General features: G+C 42.9%; 1 protein-coding gene across 2 annotated transcripts in view; it reads right to left on the bottom strand.

Moving 5' to 3' along the window:
* Nucleotides 1-22,449, bottom strand: part of atf6 (activating transcription factor 6) — a 108,153-nt gene that overhangs the window by 56,190 nt on the left and 29,514 nt on the right. For both annotated transcript variants that reach the window (XM_084310197.1, XM_084310198.1), the window contains exon 7: nucleotides 18,652-18,875. In XM_084310197.1, the coding sequence (XP_084166323.1) occupies nucleotides 18,652-18,875 (224 nt within the window). The remainder of the gene's footprint in view (nucleotides 1-18,651; nucleotides 18,876-22,449) is intronic.

Below are 22,449 nucleotides of genomic sequence, written 5' to 3'. Positions count from 1 at the left end.
GAGCAGTGAGTAAACTCCCTAGAGTTTGTGAATTGAGGACTCACTGTGAGAACAGTATGAGATTATCCTTCATCCTCTTTGTCTGGGGCACCTGCTGGGATCTGCGGAACATCATACGATGTTCTCGCCACTGGGTGACATCATGTTTATCTACGTTGTCAAGGGCTCGTCACGGGTGAAGAGAGAGCCTTTCATCCAGTATGAGCCATCTTTCATGCCCCCGGTCACCCAAACAGGTGCCAGTGCTGATGAGGACAGAGAGAAGACATTCATCTCATACACACACAGTTACACACAGTTACACACAGTTACACACAGTTACACACACACACACTAATCTCTCCGGCCCATCACAGAATAAAACGCTGCTTCCGCTGGAACAAGTCAGGTCTACTGCCGTTCCAATCCACACTAGTCGTCTCACACCCTTGTCTCCTCCCTCCCTCTCTCTCTCTCTCTCTCTCTCTCTCTCTCTCTCTCTCTCTCCCACCGCACACTCTCATAGACAGGAGGTATCTGGCACGGAGCACCGACGGACGACACTGGGGAATGTGGCTCCTTAAAACAAAGACGGTGAGAAGCACGGGAGGGGAAGAGGGGGGGATGTGAAAGAGGGATGACTAGGCGAGTGCACGGAAGGAGGGGCAAACATAAAAGCCGGCCTTGACCTACTTTCAGCACTCTGGGAGAATTCCTCGACGGCCAACGCTCCCATACGTTATACGCTAACGAGAATAATAAATACACATCCGAGACGTGTCACGATGTGACCCGGGCGTGGGGTTTAATGTCACCCTGAAGAGCCCTAAGTGCAGACGTTCAAACTTCCCCCGAGAAATATTTATGCTCTCATCCACGGGGGGTGGAGGGGTCAGGCTCGCCGGTGCAGAACGTGGGACATGATCAAGAGGGTGAGCGATGGTCCCCGGCGCTGTGATGGAAGACGTGTTTAGAGAGAGGGATGACCTCACCTCATACATACACAAACAGAGAGACACACACCACAGGACGGGCTGGCATGGGGGGGGGGGGGGGAGGCCTTGGTTGGTCTTAATTGCCACGGCTGGAGCTTTACACACTTGAGCTCAGCTGAAAATAAACACAAGGATCCTTTTTTTTCTCTCTCCCTATTTTCAATCTCTGGACTTGTTTACTGAAGAATTTTCAACAATCAAGACAGTCGCCAACAAAATATATATATATATATCAAAAGCAGGCTCCGACAAAGGGGCATGATGCTTCGATTCGCTGGGGCGCCGGACTCGGGGTCCTCGCGGGATGGGACCGTGGCTGTCGTGACTGGAGATGGCAGGGGCTCAAGATGTTTCACTATATAGGGGGGGGGGAAAAATATATATATATATATATATATTTTTTTTCCCCCCTTTATATATTTAATTTATATTATAACTATTTCATTTGTATTCATTTGAATTATTAAGTGTCTTGTCATTATTGTTATTATTATTGCTGCATCTGTCCTGTGATGTCTTGTTTATTATTGTGGTAACTGTATTGTGCCGTGTTGTTTCATGTGGAAAAAGGAAAATAAAGAAAAATGTAATAAAAAAAAAAAGCAGGCTTCGACGTGGTTCTCATCCATGAGGACGACTCGTGCGATCCCTCGAAGGTCAGTGAAATAAATATCACAACATCTGACAACTCAACATGCCCCGCGCCTTCATCTAGTCCCCAGCTACCACTCCAGAGAGCCCTTCCCCAAACACAACCCCCCTCCCCCCAGGCAGCCTGGACGCAGTAAAGCCCCTCTAAGACCCAGGGTCTAATGGTCCTGCTGGTAATTAAGTTATTTGGATCCCTGTATTTGTGTTCCGTCTCCTGAGAAACCTCTCCCGTCTCTCCCGGACCAGATCTGGGAGCCGTGCCACCGGCCCCGAGCCTGGGAACTTTGGGAGAGAATAGTTACCAGGGAACGGGATGGGGGTGGTGGGGTGTCTTCACATCGCCACGGCGATGATGCTGAGGGGTTGGGGTAGGGTTAGGGAGCAAGGACAGTGGCATGGCACTATCAGATAGGTGAGAGGCTAACGACGGAAGTTATCGCACACCTGACCACACAGTTAAGCTCTTTCCATTCAGAGGTCAAAAGGGTTGATTCGGCAGGATGTGTGGGATGACCTGTTAACCCATTCAGGTGAGAGGGTCTTAGTTTTAACAAGGTAGGATGAAAATGTTTCTACAACTTTACGAGAGGACATAAACACCAGTAACTGTGGAATGTGTGTTCCACAGGTGAACCGGGTTTAAGGAACGTGTGTTCCAAAGATGCACTGGGTTTAAGGAACGTGTGTTCCACAGATGAACTGGGTTTAAGGAATGTGTGTTCCACAGGTGAACTGGATTTAAGGAACGAGCGTTCCACAGGTGAACTGGGTTTAAGGAACGTGTGTTTCACAGGTGAACTGGGTTTAAGGAACGTGTGTTCCACAGGTGAACTGGGTTTAAGGAACGTGTGTTCCACAGGTGAACTGGGTTTAAGGAACGTGTGTTCCACAGGTGAACTGGGTTTAAGGAACGTGTGTGCCACAGGTGAACTGGGTTTAAGGAACGTGTGTTCCACAGATGCACCGGGTTTAAGGAACGTGTGTTCCACAGGTGAACTGGGTTTAAGGAACGAGCGTTCCACAGGTGAACTGGGTTTAAGGAACGTGTGTTCCACAGGTGAACTGGGTTTAAGGAACGTGTGTTCCACAGGTGAACTGGGTTTAAGGAACGTGTGTTCCACAGGTGAACTGGGTTTAAGGAACGTGTGTTCCACAGGTGAACTGGGTTTAAGGAACGTGTGTTCCACAGGTGAACTGGGTTTAAGGAACATGTGTTCCACAGATGCACCGGGTTTAAGGAACGAGCGTTCCACAGGTGAACTGGGTTTAAGGAACGTGCGTTCCACAGGTGAACTGGGTTTAAGGAACGTGTGTTTCACAGGTGCACTTGGTTTAAGGTCAAGCTATGCACGTCCAACAACAAGGAGACAAGCTCTACCATCAGGATCTAACTCTACTTATTATCACTAATAAGAGGGAGCGTCCGAAACAGATTCCAGACCAGCACAAGATGACATAGAACCCAAAATAGCACCAGACAAACTAAAAACAGAACTTCCATGACTCTCTGGATTTGTCCTCACTGCTTCGAGAACCGGCACAACCCCAGAATAACACTGTGCTCCAATGGGACCTCTCCTGCCCACGGTGGGTGGGTGGGGGCGACTGTTGAGGTCTGCTCTGCCAGGCGGGCCTGATTTACAGTCCAGAACACATCAGCTAAATCCCAGAGTGGATAGGAGCCCATTACATTACAGTGACCCAATGCCTCCGTTTACAGCTGTCACAAATCCCCCCCCCCCCCCCCCGCCCTGCACAACACCTGTCGTGGGATATGCAATTATTTACATGTGTTTCACACCCAGGCTTATGAAGCCTAACTATAAGCCAACACACTACACACACACACACACACACAGTGACATACATGCAAAACACAGTCACACCTGGCACCAGTATGCCATCTTTAACGGTCATTTTATACATCCCCCAAACCACTCACTCCAACCACTGTGCTGGAGCCAAACCACAAGGAGCTTATAAAGTGAACACAGCTGCAGATCCAAACATGAACACACAAACAGAGTCCTATGGCTGAAGCGGATTTCAGTGGGCCGGGCAGCAGAGCTATGGAAACAACCATCAGGTCCACTTAAAAGAAGGCCACACCTGGCCAGCACAGCACAGCACAGCACAGCACAGCTGACATGGCAAACGTCAAAGTTGTACCAACTGTACATGGCTAGCATGATCTCCCCTCTGTTGACGGAGCTGTTCAAATTCCCTTTCATCCTTACAGTAACGAAAGTATAAATAACTTTTTTTTGCAACCATGCTTATAGAGTAAATGGTATTTACTATTTACTGCCCTTTTTGACAAATTAACGGCTCCATCCTGACAATCTGGCCAATACTTTCATAGAGATGTCAGCTCCAAAGATGTCAACTGTTTTTCTCACAATTTATGTGTCAGACTCCACCCATTTAGCCACGTCTTATAAACCGTATTGACTCTGTTGGCCTAACAAATGACTGACTGACTTGTTTGTCTTGGCCTCTGGGGCCTTGCCAATGCTCTTGAGCTCCGACAAGGCAAACACCTCTAGTCCACAGTCTCCATTGTGCCCATGATAATTGGACAATTCTTCTCTTCTTCATTTTACAGGCAGCGCTTAATTAAGTAGTACTGGGGGTTAATGATGAAAAAAAAATATTATGGAAAACAACATTTATGTCAATAAAAATCAAGTGAAGTGGTACAATGGTAAAACAGGATGTACTGTGTTTCCGCATTTTTCCTCTCGAGGGAGCAACAAGCATCAGGGCCACACACCACACATTACATTTAGATTTTATCCAAAGCGACTTACAAATTGTGTACAACAAGTCAGCAGGAGGGGTACACCTCTAAGGGTCAGTGGGATTGTAGCAGTGCTGAACTTTGAGTGCATAGTAGGATAGTCATAGTGGCATAGTAGGTACTAGTAGTATAGGCATAGTACATAGTAGATCTAGTAGTATAGACATAGTAGTATAGTAGGTAGTAGTATAGGCATGATAGTACGTAGTACATAGTAGTATAGACATAGTAGCATAGTACATAATAGTAAAAGACAGTTTTGGGGAAATTAGATTATTTGCCATCTACCCTGGAGTTAGACAAGCAGATGCATACCCGTTTCTTCTCTGTGCCTACATTAGGCATTGGGAACACCCGCACCGTTAGCCTAGCTTAGCGTCATTCACTGGAAGTAGGTTCCTCCATGTAGCCTAGTTCCCTACAGTCACGAAATACACTCCAAATACAACTCCAAAACGTTCCTGTAAACACGTTGTGACCTGTGTATTTACCACGTGGAGAAATGCACATTTTAAATGAGACACTTTCGTTTTCTAAGTAGATACATACTCAAATCTTTTTTGCCAAACCACTGCTGATTATATGATCGGTATACGTTATACTTCATCATGCGTGAAGGAAAATGGGGGGGGGGGGGGTCGTTTATAATTCCCCGATCATCAGTAAATGCTTTATGTAGGTTGGGTGATATATTGATCAGATCGGTTTGCTCACAAGGAAACTCACAATTGGGTTGAAAATAACGTTATATTCCTCTTACCGTGGGTCAAAGAGACTGGCGGTGAAAGATCCCAAGTATACAACGCCGATCGCCTAGGTCCATTTCCGGTTTGTATGTCGCAATAAACGCCGAAATCATATTGATTATTAAGTTTAGAAAGCGATCCATTATGTACATTGTGTCTGTCGGGAGTCTTGCAACGATATGTGACGGCCGGATGAGTTTAATTGACGCACATCAGCCATATCCTGTAGGCGAGTGTAACTCGCCCGACCATCCACCAGGCGGCGGTATTGAGCCGTCGTTGCCGTCACCTATAGGGTCCAGCTGCAGCGTTGCGGGTGTATATATGAATTATGAATGCCATGGCGAAAAAATTTAATATTAATCTCAAAATCGCTGGACAGCGTTATTGGCAAAATGCGCATGGCGGCCAATATCGCTGTAAAGCGTTTTTGGCGCAGAAAGTATTTTTTTTTTATTCTTTCTTTAATTCATATATTGATTGAAAAAGTGTGTTTTTTTCAAGGGCAGAGACTTTGGGCGGGTTTCAGCTGTCTTGGCATTATTCATTCAAGTCACATCTCTGGCCTTAACTCATTCAGCGCCATACCAGAGTATAGTCTGGTTATCTCGCCAACCGTTGAGCGCCAGAAACCTGAGTATACTCAGGTTTTGATCCTTTGATATTTTCCTTTGATCCCCGTTCTATACGGTCAGCCGGAGCCCTCTAGGTGTCTCTGATTCATCGAGAAGCATGCAACTGCAGAGCCGCAGAGCAGCGCTCTCAGGCCCCGCGCTTTCAGGCCCCGCGCTCTCAGACCCCGCGCTCTCCCAATGAATGATTTGGGTCACGAGACCTCCGCCATCGCGCCACCCACCCAATGGCTGATTTGGGTCACGAGACCGCCGCCATCTTAGCTGTCTAAATAACATGAGAGGATGCCGTCATTATTGCACTACTGAGTTATTTGCTGCTATGTTTCAATATTATAAGAAGAATTATAATAATACTTTTGAGTTTTATATTGTTTAAAACTTCAACAGCAGAAGCTTATACCGGTATGCTAACCATCAAAACATTAAAGAATATTTGGAGCAATTCCATAAACCTTTCAATATCATAGCAATATCCGAAACTTGGTTTAGCTCTGAGAAAATAGTTGACATTGAGTTGAATGGATATGAACTCAATTATATTAACAGGATTGGGAAAAGAGGTGGGGGTGTAGCCCTATATATAAAAAATTGCCTCAAATATAAGGTTGTAGAATGCATGTCAACTACCATTGACAACTTGATGGATTGTATCTCAGTAGAGATCTGAAAAACGTGATTGTCAGTTGTGTATACAGAGCTCCAGATTCCAGCATTGAAGCATTCAAAGACTGCATGGAGGTGTTATTTGCCAAGACTCAGAAGGTTACATTCATCTGCGGGGATAAATCACTGTACATTCTATATTGCTCACTAGTATACCATATCTGAACTACTGTGTGGAGATTTGGGGTAACACTTATAAAAGTTAAACCATTTGCTATATGCTATACACTACAGTCTATGTGATGTGGTGGGTACATATGATGGTAATTAAGGAATTATTATACATGACTATATGCAAGTAGGCTAGGTCTAAGCTATTTTACAATATTATACATGAACTGCTTGTTTTTTTTTAATCTGTTTATTACTTGTTTTTTATTATTATTTATTTTCAATTTATGTTCGAAATAAATAAACTCATTCATTCAAGATATTGTGTGAGCAAAAGTATAGTTACTGGCTGTACAATACTGCTGTAGGCCTATAATACTTATGTACATTTTGTTGTCAAAATCTGCAGTACAGCTCAATACACACAATTGTTAAGGGGATGCAGACCAGAGAAAGACTTTCGTCTTTTTTACATCAGGGTCCCCCATTTTCAATTCATCATAAATGTACAGTTCCCTCCACCTTGTATATATTTACTGTATGTCACAAATATAACAGTACTGCATTGAGTATGTCATAAATGTCATTATGAATTGAAAATGGGGGACCCTGATGTAAACAAGACGAAAGTCTTTCTCTGGTCTGCATCCCCTTAACAATTGTGTGTATTGAGCTGTACTGTACTGTACCCATTCTGCAATCTGTTAAATAAAGTTTAAATAAACACATCGCGGATCTAAATAAACGCCCGCACAGTGCAATACTCCAATTCAGCCATTGGGTGGGTGGCGCTGCTGAGCGGGCCTGAAAGTCCTGACTCGCTCTGAGGGGGAGGAGCTCTTGCAGAGCAATCGCTAGGAGACCTCCTCGCCTCAAAACCTATAGTTTCCCGTATACACGAGTAATTACATATAAATGAGTAATCACGATCGCCGATGGGATCTGTTGTGAAGGATCAGATTAAACCGAATATATATATTTATTTATGGATATATATTTAATAGTATTTGTATATCGTTTGATATCCCCTGTATATTCCTTGTACAATATGCACTGAATATCCCTTTAGTCTACTAAACAGCCCATAATAGTTTCATTCTACCATTGGACGAGAACCTGGCGCCAGCAGCCATACCCCTAGGTTCAAGTTCAATCGTGCCGACCAACATGTCGTGGCAAGCCCGGTTCCGCGTAGGAATACGTCTGGCGAAATACGAATGGTACTATTTGTTCACAGCGCATATATATATGGCGCAAGTAAAGTAGAACTTTCTTTTAGTCCATTAGTTCTTTACCCTCCAACCTAGTAACAGACGCGAAGCCTCACCCACGACGCACGTGTGGTGTAGTAAGGCCTACTTGGCCTCAGAATAGGCATTGAGACATCGTGTGGATTAATAGTTGAATTGCCATAGTTTGGCACTATACCGTCGAGTTGGACGTATTTCTATTAAGCTAATAATAGTCTATTATGTATGGTGCATCGTTCGGTTAGAGTTATAAAGTGAGCAGTACCCCCATCGTTCCTGACGTTATCTGGAGTCTTAACCAGGCTGGGCAGACCACGTGTGGTGCTTGCATCCGAGGAGCTCCGGGCCAGGACGAGTGGACCTGTACATTGGATTACTTTACCCGGACGACGGCGAGCCTTCCACGGCTTGGATTATCTACATGCTTTGGGTGCTTTGATTATTCCATGGATAACGGCCAACACTGCTGAGTGTTGGAACTACCCCCCGGAGAGGAGTCAAGGTGAGACGGCGCTCTACCCCGAGTGAGGTCGCCTCACGTCTCTTCATCTGTGGACCGGCAGCTACCGTCCACCAGAGGGTCCAGCTGTATTCATCTGTGGACCGAGGTTCTGTGGGCATCGTGTTCAGGACTCTGAATTCTCCCAAGAAATCGTCGGCCAGATGGGATACCGCCAGCGGCTCTTCTAACCCCCCCCCTACTGTCTTACAACCAGCGGGACCCCCCCCCCCTTAGTGTATCCAGCTATAATCATTTAAGTACCATCGCTATAGTTCCCTAAAGAACCAGGTTGTATATTTGCTCCCTGCGTAACCAGAGATTGGACATTCAATGTTGATTTACCTACGAATACTCATTTGCCATACAAGTGCATTTCAAATCATAAATGTCATTAAGTGAACGTTGTATATACCCTTTGCTATATAAAATATTCGATTTATACATTTGTGTGGACTTCGTTTCATCAGGTGGGAAAGTGTTCATCATATCTATATCATGTACTGGATGGCCAGAAGTTAAAGTACAAGAGGTAGTGGTTTAATAATACCATACTTATCAATACAGTCAGGGAATTGTACCCCTCAGTTACAGGATCATTGGAATTCTTCTTTTTAGAGTACCTTCTGGCTAAGGTAAGGTATATTCTGTGTCTATTTTACCGAACCTGAAACATGTTTCTGTAACGATCACAGTGTCATATCTTACTGGACCTAAACCAAGCTTTTTGTAATGCGGTAAGACTACCCCCCCCCCCTTGATGATTTTGTGAAGGCACATATGTACATGGTACATACCTTTGATTTGGGAGTATTTGGGGCTTCAGGCGATCAACCAGAACGATTTGGGCTTATTGCATATAACGTGTCATATCTCACGATTTATGGAAAAAGACTGGATTATTTTGGAAATGGGGCGATGTTTAGCATGTAACAAACTAGTGTGTAGAAATGAACTGATTAGTCAGTAATGGACTATGAACAATGCCTGTCAAATGAGCCATACTATTGTCTCCATAGCTATAATACGGAACACACGATGGGTCTGCAAACATTGCTAAAATGGTCAATAACGCTGGCACTAGCCAGTACAGATGGGGAAAGTCGGTGGCAGTCAAAGAGTTAAGAGTACAGTATTTTTCCGTTGTTATCTCAAAAAAACCGCAGATGTCACTTCAGATCAGTCGAGGCTGAATTCCACAAAGGTGACATGATGCAAGGCTTCCGATTCAATTACCATATCTCCCAGGTATGTCCCACAATGCATTTATGCAACTCGGAATGCCACATCAAGAGTAAACCGGTAGAAACTAGCAGGAAGCACACAGAGGACACAATAATGTGAACGTAAAAAAAGAGACAGAAAGAGAAGGAGAGATAGAAAGAGAAGGAGGAAGACAGAAAGAGGAGAGACAGAAAGAGAAGGAGGTAGACAGAAAGAGGAGAGACAGAAAGAGGAAGACAGAAAGAGGAGAGACAGAAGGAGAAGGAGATAGAAAGAGAAGGAGGAAGACAGAAGGAGGAGAGACAGAAAGAGAAGGAGGTAGACAGAGGAGAGAGACAGAAAGAGAAGGAGACAGAAAGAGGAGAGACAGAAAGAGAAGGAGAGACAGAAAGAGAAGGAGACAGAAAGAGGAGACAGAAAGAGAAGGAGAGAGACAGAAAGAGAAGGAGACAGAAAGAGGAGAGAGACAGAAAGAGAAGGAGAGAGACAGAAAGAGAAGGAGAGAGACAGAAAGAGAAGGAGACAGAAAGAGAAGGAGACAGAAAGAGAAGGAGAGAGACAGAAAGAGAAGGAGACAGAAAGAGAAGGAGAGAGACAGAAAGAGAAGGAGACAGAAAGAGAAGGAGGAAGACAGAAAGAGAAGGAGCGAGACAGAAAGAGAAGGAGAGAGACAGAAAGAGAAGGAGAGAGACAGAAAGAGAAAGAGAGAGTTCTCCCCAACAACCCCTGGAAGGCCAATGCAGAGCAAAAGGCACAAGGAGTTCCTGAAGTCTCGGCACCTTCCTGGCTGAGCGGTGGCTGGCGATGAGATACAAGTGGCCGATAGTGTTGTTTCTCTTTCTTTCATAGCGTTCAGGGCAATCAGCACCAGGTCTAAACGGAACCATATTAAAATGGGAATAAGAGAGACCAATAAACGAGCCTCGGTGCCTTTAATGGAGCAACCCCCCCCCCCCCCCGCCCAAAGTCAGCCCAACATCTACAACAGATCTGGGGACATTCTTTTATTGAGAAACCACCAGCTAGTAGCATAAACAAAGCACGCCATAATTGAGCTTTTCTCATTTTGCTTCTACCCAGTGTGAGTCTCTTGGGCAGCCTCTGCTGCTGTTAAATAATAGCCTGAAAAGCTATGTTGTGTGTGACTGTCCAGTGCCGTCATTACACAGACCTAGGAGGGATGAGTGTGTGAGAAGGAGAAATACTGCAGGGTATCAGATGACTGTGTGCGTGTGTGCGTGTGTGTGTGTGTGTGTGTGTGTGTGTGTGTGTTTCTGTATGTATCTATGTTTGTGTGTTTCTGTATTTATTTATGTATGTACTGTGTGTGTGTGTTTCTGTATGTATGTATGTATGTATGTATGTATGTATGTATCGCTGCTGTCGGGACAAAACCTCATAACTCCAAAAACCCAACTTTTCAGCAGATGAAAAAAACGAACACAGATTTGAGGGTGAATAGAGTTAGGAGGTTTAGACAGATGATCGGTTTAATGCTTTCCCATTGTTTAAACTTTGTAAAACCCACACACACATATGGAGGATGGTCTACGGAGTTGATTTATATAAAAAAATAAAAAAAGGAGTTATGAGGTTTTGACCCGACAGCAGCGGTATGTATGTATGTATGTATGTACGGTATGTATGTATGTATGTATGTATGTACGGTATGTATGTATGTATGTATGTATGTATGTATGTATGTATGTATGTATGTATGTATGTATGTATGTATGTATGTATGTATGTAAATTATGTATGTATGTATGTATGTATGTATGTATGTATGTATGTATGTATGTGTGTATGAATGTGTGTGTGTGTGTATATTCTGTATGCATCTGTTTCTGTGTGTATGTGTGTGTATATTCTGTATGTATCTGTTTCTGTATGTATGTATATTATGTGTGTGCGTGTTTCTGTATGTATGTGTGTGTGTGTATGTATGTGTGTGTGTATGTGTGCGTGTGTGTTTGCGTGTGTGTGTACTGCAGCTGTCCTGACATCACCCTTTAGGACACTGAAACAGCCGCCCTTTATTATATCATATGGCATTTCCTCGTCTGCCACTGTCAAAGAAAGTGATTTACCATTACATAACATTGTAGCCTTCCAATAATCCTCCCTCCCTCCATCGGCATAAACAGCCAATATTGATCAGTGTATCCATGGATGTTGGATTAGCAGCTCTGTCCCAGTGGTACAATCAGAGATTTATGGCATATTGTAATAACCACTTACATCATCTTAAGATAACAGTTGCGTGTTCCAGCTCACAGGCTCGGTCCTGGGATCTATTTATACTGAGTGTTTTGCATCTTAAGGGGGCGACTGGCCGGGCCGAGCTGCACTGAGTGACATGGTGCTTGTGGCAGAATCCCTCTCTCTCCTCTTGTGTTGAAAAGACACATCCAACATTGTAAATAATAAGGCTGTTGTTTTCCCTGTTACTTTAAGCTTCTGTGTTTTATCCAAACGTTAAAGTGAATGAGTTGGGGAAATATGAATCACTTAACCCTTTCACTACGCACTACCAAATGGTTAACCCTTTCACTGCGACAATACAGAAGGTTAACCCTTTCACTGCCACACGACAAAGGGTTAACCGTTTCACTACCACACTACAGGTTAACCCTTTACTATCACACTACAGACCTTCTGTTTATTGTTTATTGTTTAAAATGATCCCCATTAGCTGCCACCTAAGTGGCGAGCTAGTCTTCCTGGGGTCCACACAGAAAGACAACACAAAACACAAAACATAACAATACATGAGATACATATGACAATCATAATTCACAATGATAGTCTAAAAACAGTAAAACATTGTAGACATCTTTATAAACATCAGAATGTTTTGCTCACATATTTACGTAGTGCATTCTTAGGTGGTACTTGAAAGACACTTTGCTATTCAATTTACTTATGTTCAGTGGGCAGTTATTCCAATTATTGATGGCACGATAAACAACCGTCCTCTTTAAAGCATTTGATTTTGGATGTGGTAACATAATCTGTCCATCATCGGCTGACCTAGTAAAATAAGAATGAACCTGACTGCATCTGACAATTTGTTTGTATAAGAAAACAGGTTGAGACGAAAAGACAGTGTTCCTGAAAAATGTAACCGTGTTGAAAACCAGCCTATTCTCTACCGTTAACCATGAGAGTTGACGGTGCATACTGATAGTGTTTGTTCTCATGGAACAATGTAAGACTAACCTTGCAGCTCTGTTCTGGGCAGTAGTGTGATAGTAAAGGGTTAACCTTCTGTAGTGTGGTAGTGAAAGGGTTAAAGCAGGGATGAGGCGAGTAGCAGGGCGGTGAAGCTCAGTGCACTTTGTAAAAAAAGCAACTAAACTTGGCGGATTTCCATGAGGAAAATAAATGTGGATACGGAGGCGTTGCAAATTTGCCCCCGAGCCCTAAGCTAGACCGGTACCTTTTTCTGTACTTTATAGTCTCTAAAAATGTTATATCTACCTACCTCAGTTGTAAAAAAGAATTCCAAACTTAAAATGATTTATTATCATTATTATTTATTTAGAACAATGTTAATATATATATATATATATATATATATATATATATATATATATATATATATATATACACACACACACATATCTTAAAATAAAAAATAATGTTTTAAGAAATAACAAGTATAAAACGATTAAGTGTAACCACACTTGCGACCGTTTTCGGCTTGCCATTGACCCGACTGCTTTGTTGTTGAATCAAGTCAAATCCTAGGTAAGCGTGTATTGTGCGCGTGAATGTTGACATGAACCTGCGGCACACTTCATAGGTTTCGTGGTAAACTAAACATTGACGTCATCGGACAAAAAAATGTATATATTATAATTAAATTACAATATTTTTTTTGCATTACCGAAATGTGGCACCGGTTGATCTCACGTGAATCCGTACTCGGTAGTACCGACGTGATTCGGTCGATACCCTTAAAAGTACCGGATTCGGTACCCATCCCTAGTAATGGGATGGCCATAATACTAAGGCCTATGCATGCATCCTCTCAGTGGGCCTCATGCATGAACATTCTCCTAAATGTCTCTTTATTTTTCTCCTGAATATAGAAAAGTGTGTACTTTTATCGGATTCATGTAGTGTTCTTAAACACCCCTAAAATGTTCTTAGATAGGTACGGACACCAACTATTCTTAAATTGAATGCAATTGTGGCTGTGCATTTGCTATCAAACGTGCTATAGATAACATTTTGATGTAGAGTAATCATTTTGGAAAAAAAGTATACATCCAGAACTTTTAGAAAAGGTGCAGAACAAAAGTATCACTTTCGCCCCCCAAAAGATTAACGATTAATGAATTTATCATTTAAAAAAATGTTGGCGGCTCCAAAATTAATGTTGTTGTTTACATGTTGTGTGCATGTATCCCCTCCCTACGTCCCATTCCCCCATGTGGAACGCACCTGACGGGATGAATGAGATGCTGGTGCTCTAGTGCGACATCTAGTGGCCGAATGTAATCTATAGCACCTTTAACATAATTAACACCCTAGAAATAGCACATACTGTAAAGCCAGTTGTTGTGTTGCGTGCAAAACACACAGAAGAGGAATTTCACTTGATAGCCCACGTTATTCCATTCCTGAACTGCACATGCCGTTTAAAAAGAGAGTGTGTCAGCAGTGACATTAAAAGGTCTGGCACATTTACAGTAACTATCAAGATGTGCTTTAAGTGCAGACTTTCAGCTTTAATTTGAGGGTATCTACATCCAACTCAGGTTAAGGGTGTAGGAATTACAACAATTTCTATGCTTCCCCATATTTAAGGGACCAAAGGTAATTTCAAGTGTGGTATTTGCATTTGGAATCTGTCAACTCTCAATATGAGGTCCAAAGAGCCGTCCCTATCAGTGAAGCAAGCCATCATTAGGCTGAACAATCTAAACAAACCCATCAGAGAGATAGCAAAAACATTAGGTGTGGTCAAATCAACTGTTAACACTTTGATCGCCATGGTTAAATTCATAATTTACCATCCCTAGCCAGCTCTATTTGTCTATGGAGAAGTTCCCCTTCTTTGCAGGGCTATAACTTTTTAAATTCTATTGCTAAATTGACATTATTATGGCCCATTCAATGTCCTATATGTATTGTTCAGGGTGTATCAATGTTATACTTTTTCATTCACATATTCATACTAAAATACGGTCTAAAGTATAAGTATGTTTTTATCATTTTCTGCAGCTTTCTCCAGAACTTGATTTATAGCCCCAAATGCACTATATTGATGATCAAATACAGTTTGGTAGCGATCGGTGCCAGATGAAAAATTTCAACTGGAGGTACTTCTAGAAGTTACTACGTATCATCTGATATTGACCGGATGGGCGAGGGGGCGTTTATAATTCCGTGGGCAACGTTATACCATTCGTCTAGTGTGGGTCATATGATCATCAGATCAGTTAGTATAGAAGACGTTAGAAAATAACGTTGAAACTCACCGTATCTTCCTCGCGCCGTTGGACGATCAGCTTGGAGTAGACAGTTTTCGATTATGGGATGTTGATCCTGATGAACCATTTCCAGGTTGTATAATACTATATACGTATACGTCCAAATAACGTTGTTTATTGAGTTAGGGCGAGCGATTGATTATCCAGTGTGTTGAGATAGAGTCCTGCTAATGATCGCGAGTGCCCGGACGATTTATGGATGAGCACTTCCTGTTTGACGAGTCACTTCCTGTTGGCGATCTGCCGATCGGCCACCAGATGGCGCTCTTGAACCGCTAGAGAGTTGAGTGGAGATCAGCAGTATATCTCAGGACCCCGGAGGAGAAATATGATTTCGATCACAGATCTTTGAAATATTGACATCAAAGACGAGTTACGGCGTCTTCGGCAGAATGAGCATGGCTAGGAATGACGTCTAAACACGTCATCGGCGATTAAAGTGTTAAAAGAAAAAATTCACTGGTGAGCTCAGCAACACCAAAAGACCCGGAAGACCATGGAAAACAACTGTAGTGAATTATTTCCCTGGTGAAGAAAAACCTGTTGGCCAGATCAAGAACACTCTAGGTAGGAGGTAGGTGTATCTGTGTCAAAGTCAACGATCAAGAGAGGACTTCACCAGTGAATACAGCAAGATGTAAACCATTGCTGAGTCTCAAAAAGACCAGATAACATAAAAAAATTATAAAAAAAAAGAAAAAGCCTGTACAGTTCTGGAACACCAACATTTGGAAGATCCATCTGAATACCAGCTGGGTAAGCTGGTCAGGAAGGCCAGTAGCGTGGTTGGGGTGGAGCGGAGGAGCCTTGCTAAGCTCCATGCCATCAGGGAAAACCCCTCCCACCCACTATACACAGACTTGGCTGACAGGAGGAGCATGTTATAGGCTAAGGCTCACACTACCTAAATGCAGCACTGAACGGCACAGGAAGTCCTTAATTCCAACAGCCATCAGACTATACAATGCATCACTGTGCCTCACTGCATCACTGAGCACAGAGTGACAGTTACCATCTTCCTGGACTCCAATATTACATCTACTGTAGACTTTAGTATATTTTTACTGTATTTATTTACTGTATATTTTATTCCATTTTTATTAAATTTTATTCTATTATTATTCTTAGGCAATTTGATTTGTTTTGTTATTCTTATTCGTGACCTGTTCTGTCTAAATGTTTAATGTTGAGCAATTTGCAGTGTCAAATTTCCCTCTGGATAATAAAAGTATTTCTATTCTATTCTATTCTATTCTATTCTAAAAATACGTTTTGGTAAAAGTATCCTCCATGTCTCTCAGCAAAAGGATACACATGTTTTTTTTTGTTGGAGATCTTTAAGTTTTTAAGTGTTTTCTTTTTACATGTTGCCAAATAAAATTGTATTGAGTGTATATCCCCTACTAGAGACAGAACAGGCGGTAGGCGGGGAAGTCAATGCGAGTGTGGTGGCCGGAGGAAGTGAGGAGCGTAGAGGAGAGGAGCAAAGTGCAGCTGCTGTTGCCCTCGCAGGAGGAGCAGAGGTGGGGGAACCTAAATCTTTGAGACACCTCATTTTGTTAAGCGAGACAGATCATTTCCCCCTGTCCATTACTGTGCACAAATATGTACCTCTATGTACTTAGGTCTGGAGAGCCCTTCTGGTGCCAGCAGACACATACTGTGGAAACCACAGGCAGGGTGTACTTAGTGAAGATGAAGACACACAAAACTGCGATCATCAGCTGCTGGACTACTAGAGGCTCCCAGAAACAGTCAAAAGAGGATCGGTAATGCAGCCTTTATCAACTATCAACTACTATAACTACCCCAAAACATCAGGGATCTCTTTGCTCAGGCATTTCAATGAAACATCAGGGATATCCTGACACAAATTGTACTTTACCTGCACTATTCTTACCCTACCTACTTTTATACACTTCCTATCAAATTAATGTCTCGGTTCTATGCAAATTTTATCTCACTACCTCCTATGCACTGTAATTTTAAGAGCACTGCTCTGTTGTAATTCAAAACTGAACTTTGTAAAGAAACTCAAAGTTAAGAGAGATGAACTGCTCTGTTGTTAAGTTGTGAGCGACGCACTGCTCTGTTGTTCTATAAGGTCATTTAGAACTGTACTTTGTAAAGAAACTCAAAGTGTTAAGAGCGATGCACTGCTGTTATATATTTTTATTGAACAATTTTATCACACTTTTTACTGTCCGTTCTATTTTATTATTTTTAGCCTATTTTAAACTGAATCAAAAAGCACTTTTTTACTCTATCTAATCTATTCTATTTTATTATTATTACTGAAAAACTGTGATTTACCTTACCTTGCTACCTCTCTATATCATTTTGTATTTCGTTTTTTATGCTCGCTTATGCCTGTATTTTTTACTGTTGTGAAGCACTTTGAACTGCAATTTCTGTATGAAAAGTGCTATACAAATAAAGTTATTATTATTAAAAGAAATGGTCGCACGCGCACAAAGACAAACATTTCCTGCACGCAAGCTTGATCCACCGCCGCTGCTACTCTGACTCCATCATGGGGGAAACACTGTAGCCGCCCAACGCATTTATGGATTCTCCCTGCTTCGTAGTTAGGAATCTAACAATCACTATCGTGTTCTAGGGCTGACCTCGACTAGTCGAATAGTCGACTAATCGGTCGAAAGGAGCCGTAGTCGACTGCCAACATCTTAGTAAAAAGATAATAATAAATTATATATATTTTGTTTATATCATTCTTTCCAAAAGCAAAGAGGTCTAGAAGCGTGGCTAACGCTAATGGCGCGCATACCAGCGAGGCTAACTGCCTAAAAAAACGGGCACGGAGGCACTGAAATAGGATTTCACCCGTCTAATGAACACACAGACTAGACAAATATCAAGATGTATCCATCAGTGGACCAATTGCATGCTTTTGCAGAGGACAAGAAGCCTTCAGTCGACTCCTTCAGACATTAAGCACCCCCCACAGCCCAAATGGAATGATCCGGAAAAATATATATATATATATTATATATTAAAAAAATATATTTTAATGTTTAAAAAAAAAAAAAATCATTCGGGGAGGGTAGTCGACCATCAGTCGACTATCTGCACATTTTGGCGAATCAAAGTCGACTATATAAATCCTTAGTCGGGAACAGGCCTACCGTGTTCACAATCACATTATCACTAATAGCCTATATTAAGTTTCCTCCGCCATCGGTGTGTGAATGTGTGAGTGAATGGGTCAAATGTGAGGGTAAAATGTGAGGAACAAATTTAAAGCGCTTTGGATAAAAGCACAATATAAATTAACCATTTAGTGCTTCCAAGGGCAAATGATTTATCGACTCTCTCTGGGTTGAGGAGCGTTACCATTGTGTGCATCTCGGTATGTCAGGCCTGCAGCAGTTTAAGCACAACCGTTAGAACGTGACAATCATATCTGTGCGTACACGCGGCTCTTGCACGAGACCCGGCGTCTCCGATATATATTATGGGATAGATATGACAGGATTATACGCGAATAACACCGCCGTGCTGCTAGCCGGCCCGTCACTTTGAGAAAGTGGCGATCCGAGTGGATGAATATGGACACGGTGACCCAGGACTTACGTCTTCGTCAGAGGAGGGGGCGCGGAGCACGATGGAGACCATGGGCGGAGTGACGACAGAGGTGCGCCTGTCCTGGCTCGGCGTCGGCATGGCGACCACATGGCCGGTAACAGAGGTGTGCCTGTCGTGGCACAGCGTCGGCATGGCGACCACATGGCCGGTGAGGCTCTGCGGCGCCTGGATCTGCAGCACCTGGGCCGCCTGCGACAGCACCAGGGGACGTCCTGCAGGAGAGACACAGTGTGGGGAGGTGGAGTGGTTACGTCGTTGTTGTTGTTGTTGTTTCCGGATGGAAATTGCAATTGCAATGTATTTCCAATGGACATACGGTATTTCTAAATAGTCTCGTTTAAAACAAATAAAGCATGAACATTGGCACGATGTACCTTTCTGTGTGTATTCATCCACAATCTATAGCTCAACGTGAAACAATCCGCAATTAATTGTAAAAAAATTATTACGTATCATTTTATTTCAACCAAAAATGCTTAAACAATAATGTTAGTGATAGAAGGGAACTTTGTGCAAAAATGGAAAGATTGCCAATGTTCATGAGGCAGAATTATTACAATAGCCGATAATACATTTGACCAATGATAAATCCCTATACGGGTGGACCGCGCGGGAAACTATGACGTCTCACACACACACACACACACACACACACACACACACACACACACACACACACACACACACACACACACACACACACACACACACACACACACACACACACACACACACACACACACACACACACACACACACACACACACACACACACACACACACACACACACACACACACACACACACACACACACACACACACACACACACACACACACAGCTCAAATGACAGGAGTCGGTGCCAAAGAGCGACAGTGGGGAGACAGGGAGGTAGAGCAGTCGTCTGGTAATCAGGGAGGTTCCCGGTTCGATTCCCGCTCCTCCCCGGGCAGCGTGTCGAAGTATCCTTGAGCAAAACACTTAACCCCTAATTGCTCCTGTTGAGCAGGTAGGCATCTTGCATGGTTGCCTCTGCCGTCTGTGTGTGAGTGAATGTGTGAGTGAACGGGTAAAAAAACGTGAGGTGCTATATAAATGCAGTCCATTTACCATTTATATGATTAGCATTAGCTGTGTGTGTGTGTGTGTGTGTGTGTGTGTGTGTGTGTGTGTGTGTGTGTGTGTATGTGTGTGTGTGTGTGCTTATCCAACATGTGTGTGCTTATCCAACATCAATAACGACAACAAAAACATTCATTACTCCCTTAACCCTTTCACTGCTGCGCTACCAAGCGGTTAACCCTTTTCACTGCGACAATACACGGAAGGTTAACCCTTTCACTGCCACACGACAGCCGGTTCACCCTTTCACTGCCACACGACAGTCGGTTAACCCTTTACTATCACACAACGACACAACTGAGGGTTAAAGCTGGAAGCCTCATCAGTCTGGTTCTGCAGATGGCATAGCAGGGTTTCCTCAGGCCTTCTCAACCCCCCGTGACCTGCAGTGACCCCTGGGATTTAACAGGGCCCTCTGTGTTTATATAGTAAGGTGGAGAAGCTGTTTACTAGGGCTGACCTTCGGAGAAAAAGAAATTGGCATTCGAAGCTTCGGGGGGCGGCGATTCAATTTTAATTGGAAGCTTCGAGACAAAACATTTATTATAAATATATATATTTTTTCTTTATGTTGTGGGACTTGTACAGCACTTTGTTCAACTTTGTCAGTGCTGTAAAGTTTAAACCTTTTAAAATCTTAGACAAACAAAACACTTTGCTTTCATGAAATATTAAGTAAGCAGTCATTTGAGGCTTTATAAAAGCAGCACAATGAACACAAATGTCAGTGCCGAGTCCGACCTCATCTTAAATAACAAACAGCATTGCTTTTTGTAGTTAACAAAGAGAGGCAGAGTTGATTTTGCAACAAATTTTTTTTGATTTTTTTATTCCCATTCAAATCCCATGAAGCTTCGAAGTATTTAAGACAGCCCTACTGTTTACTATCTTCAATTGTGGTCTTTACACCCACTCCCCTTTCCAAAGCTGGAGAGAGAGGGGGTGATGTTGTGTCTGTGGGGAGAGTGTGTACACAGCGTAACGTGTGTAATCCACTCAATGGTCCTGCGGTCCTGAAACAAAACGACAACAAATCTAGCACAACCATAACAGGGGAAAACAATACGTTTCTGTATTTATAAATACCCCGTTCGTCATAGTTTACATTTTGAGAACCACCCAGTGTTTAGAGTAGAGCCCGTAGCCAAAATACCCCTCATCTGTTCCAGGAACCGTCCATCACGCCAAGCACAGAGGCCCGTCAGTGCTGTGAGAGTATTAAGCCAGTATTAGCCAGTGTGGCGCTTTACGAATTTTCATGGCGCCTGCTAGGCTTTGTTTTGTGCCCAAAAGCTGGATATCTATTAGCGATACAGACAGAGGAGGGGCCCCAAGTTCACATTCAAGTGTACAGAGGTCTGATGTGATATCCCACCTGACGCCCCCCAGGCCTGGCTGCCTCCGAGGGTCTGGTTGGTCACCCGGCCGGGACGACGAGTCTAAACAGCAGCGTGATACTGAGGCACGGAGGTGGCAGGTCGAGCACCAAGGGGAGATAGGCGAGGGGGGAAAGCATACTCAACTGTCCCAGTAAAGCTGCAAAATACACCTTAGTGACTGTACTTGTTTTTTCCCTCATCCATCAACCCAGTAAGGATGAGCCAGAGAAGGACGCACACGCACACAAATCTAGACTCTACCTCACAGGGTTAACCACACATTACAGATCTGAACAGATACAAAACCCAGATGTAATTCTTAACATCAACGATGACGAACGCGTTTATGCGTTTAAAGGTCGAAGCTATCGGTGCGGCAGTGAGACCCACAACTAGCTTTGTTTACAGAACATTTATTGAACTGAAGATGACTGGGTTTCTTTTGTCCGAGTTACAAGAACTGACAGATAAACAGATAAACAGTTTGTCATGACTGAGGTTTGTTACGTTGTGTTTGTAAACAATGACTATTTTCCATCTTCAAGTCCAACTCCTTGTGTAGATGATCAAATAAATACCAGGTTGTAGCTTTAATTTGATGTACTGTACAGTTTTTAGATACTGCTTTAGAGCAGTGTTTCTTAACCTCTTTGGGCCCAAGGTAAAAGTCAAGCCAGAAGAACCTCAAAACACACCAAAAGTCAAGCCAGAATCTCAAGACACACCAAAGGTCAAGCCAGAATCTCAAGGCACACCAGCTTATCAATTATGAAGATTGTCATGATTGTTATTAAGAGATATTTGCCCTATATGGCAGACAAATGATAGGATTTGAATCTGATCGGCAGCAATCACATCAGTCAGCAAAAACATGTAGGCCCATTTATATGAATCGGAACAAGAGCTTGCAAAACAAGTGTGTGCAACATATTACTGCGCAGAGATTAAATAAGAAACCAATAATAATAATGCTACAATGCATGTTATGATTTGGGGGTAATACCAAGGCCTATGACTGACTGATGGAGTAATCAAACATGTGCCTTGTTTCAATGTCAAGAACAGCACAAGTGACAAGCAGCACGATGACTAGAACAGCACAATGTCAAGAACAGCACAGGCAACACTTCTATGTAGAGAGAGAATGTACAACTCTGTAATCAAATGTATGCCTTGTTGATGTGCAATCAGAGCTTACAGAAACATACATGATAAAACAGCACACTGTCAAGAACAGCACTTAAGCAGCACTTCTATGTAGAGAGAGAGAACGAGCGAGAGCTGC

The sequence above is a fragment of the Notolepis coatsorum genome, assembly GCF_963971535.1.
Source record: "Notolepis coatsorum genome assembly, chromosome: 3".
Classification (NCBI taxonomy): Eukaryota; Metazoa; Chordata; class Actinopteri; order Aulopiformes; family Paralepididae; genus Notolepis; species Notolepis coatsorum.
Note: the sequence above shows the minus strand (reverse complement) of the source record. Positions and strands in the feature narration are given on the sequence as shown.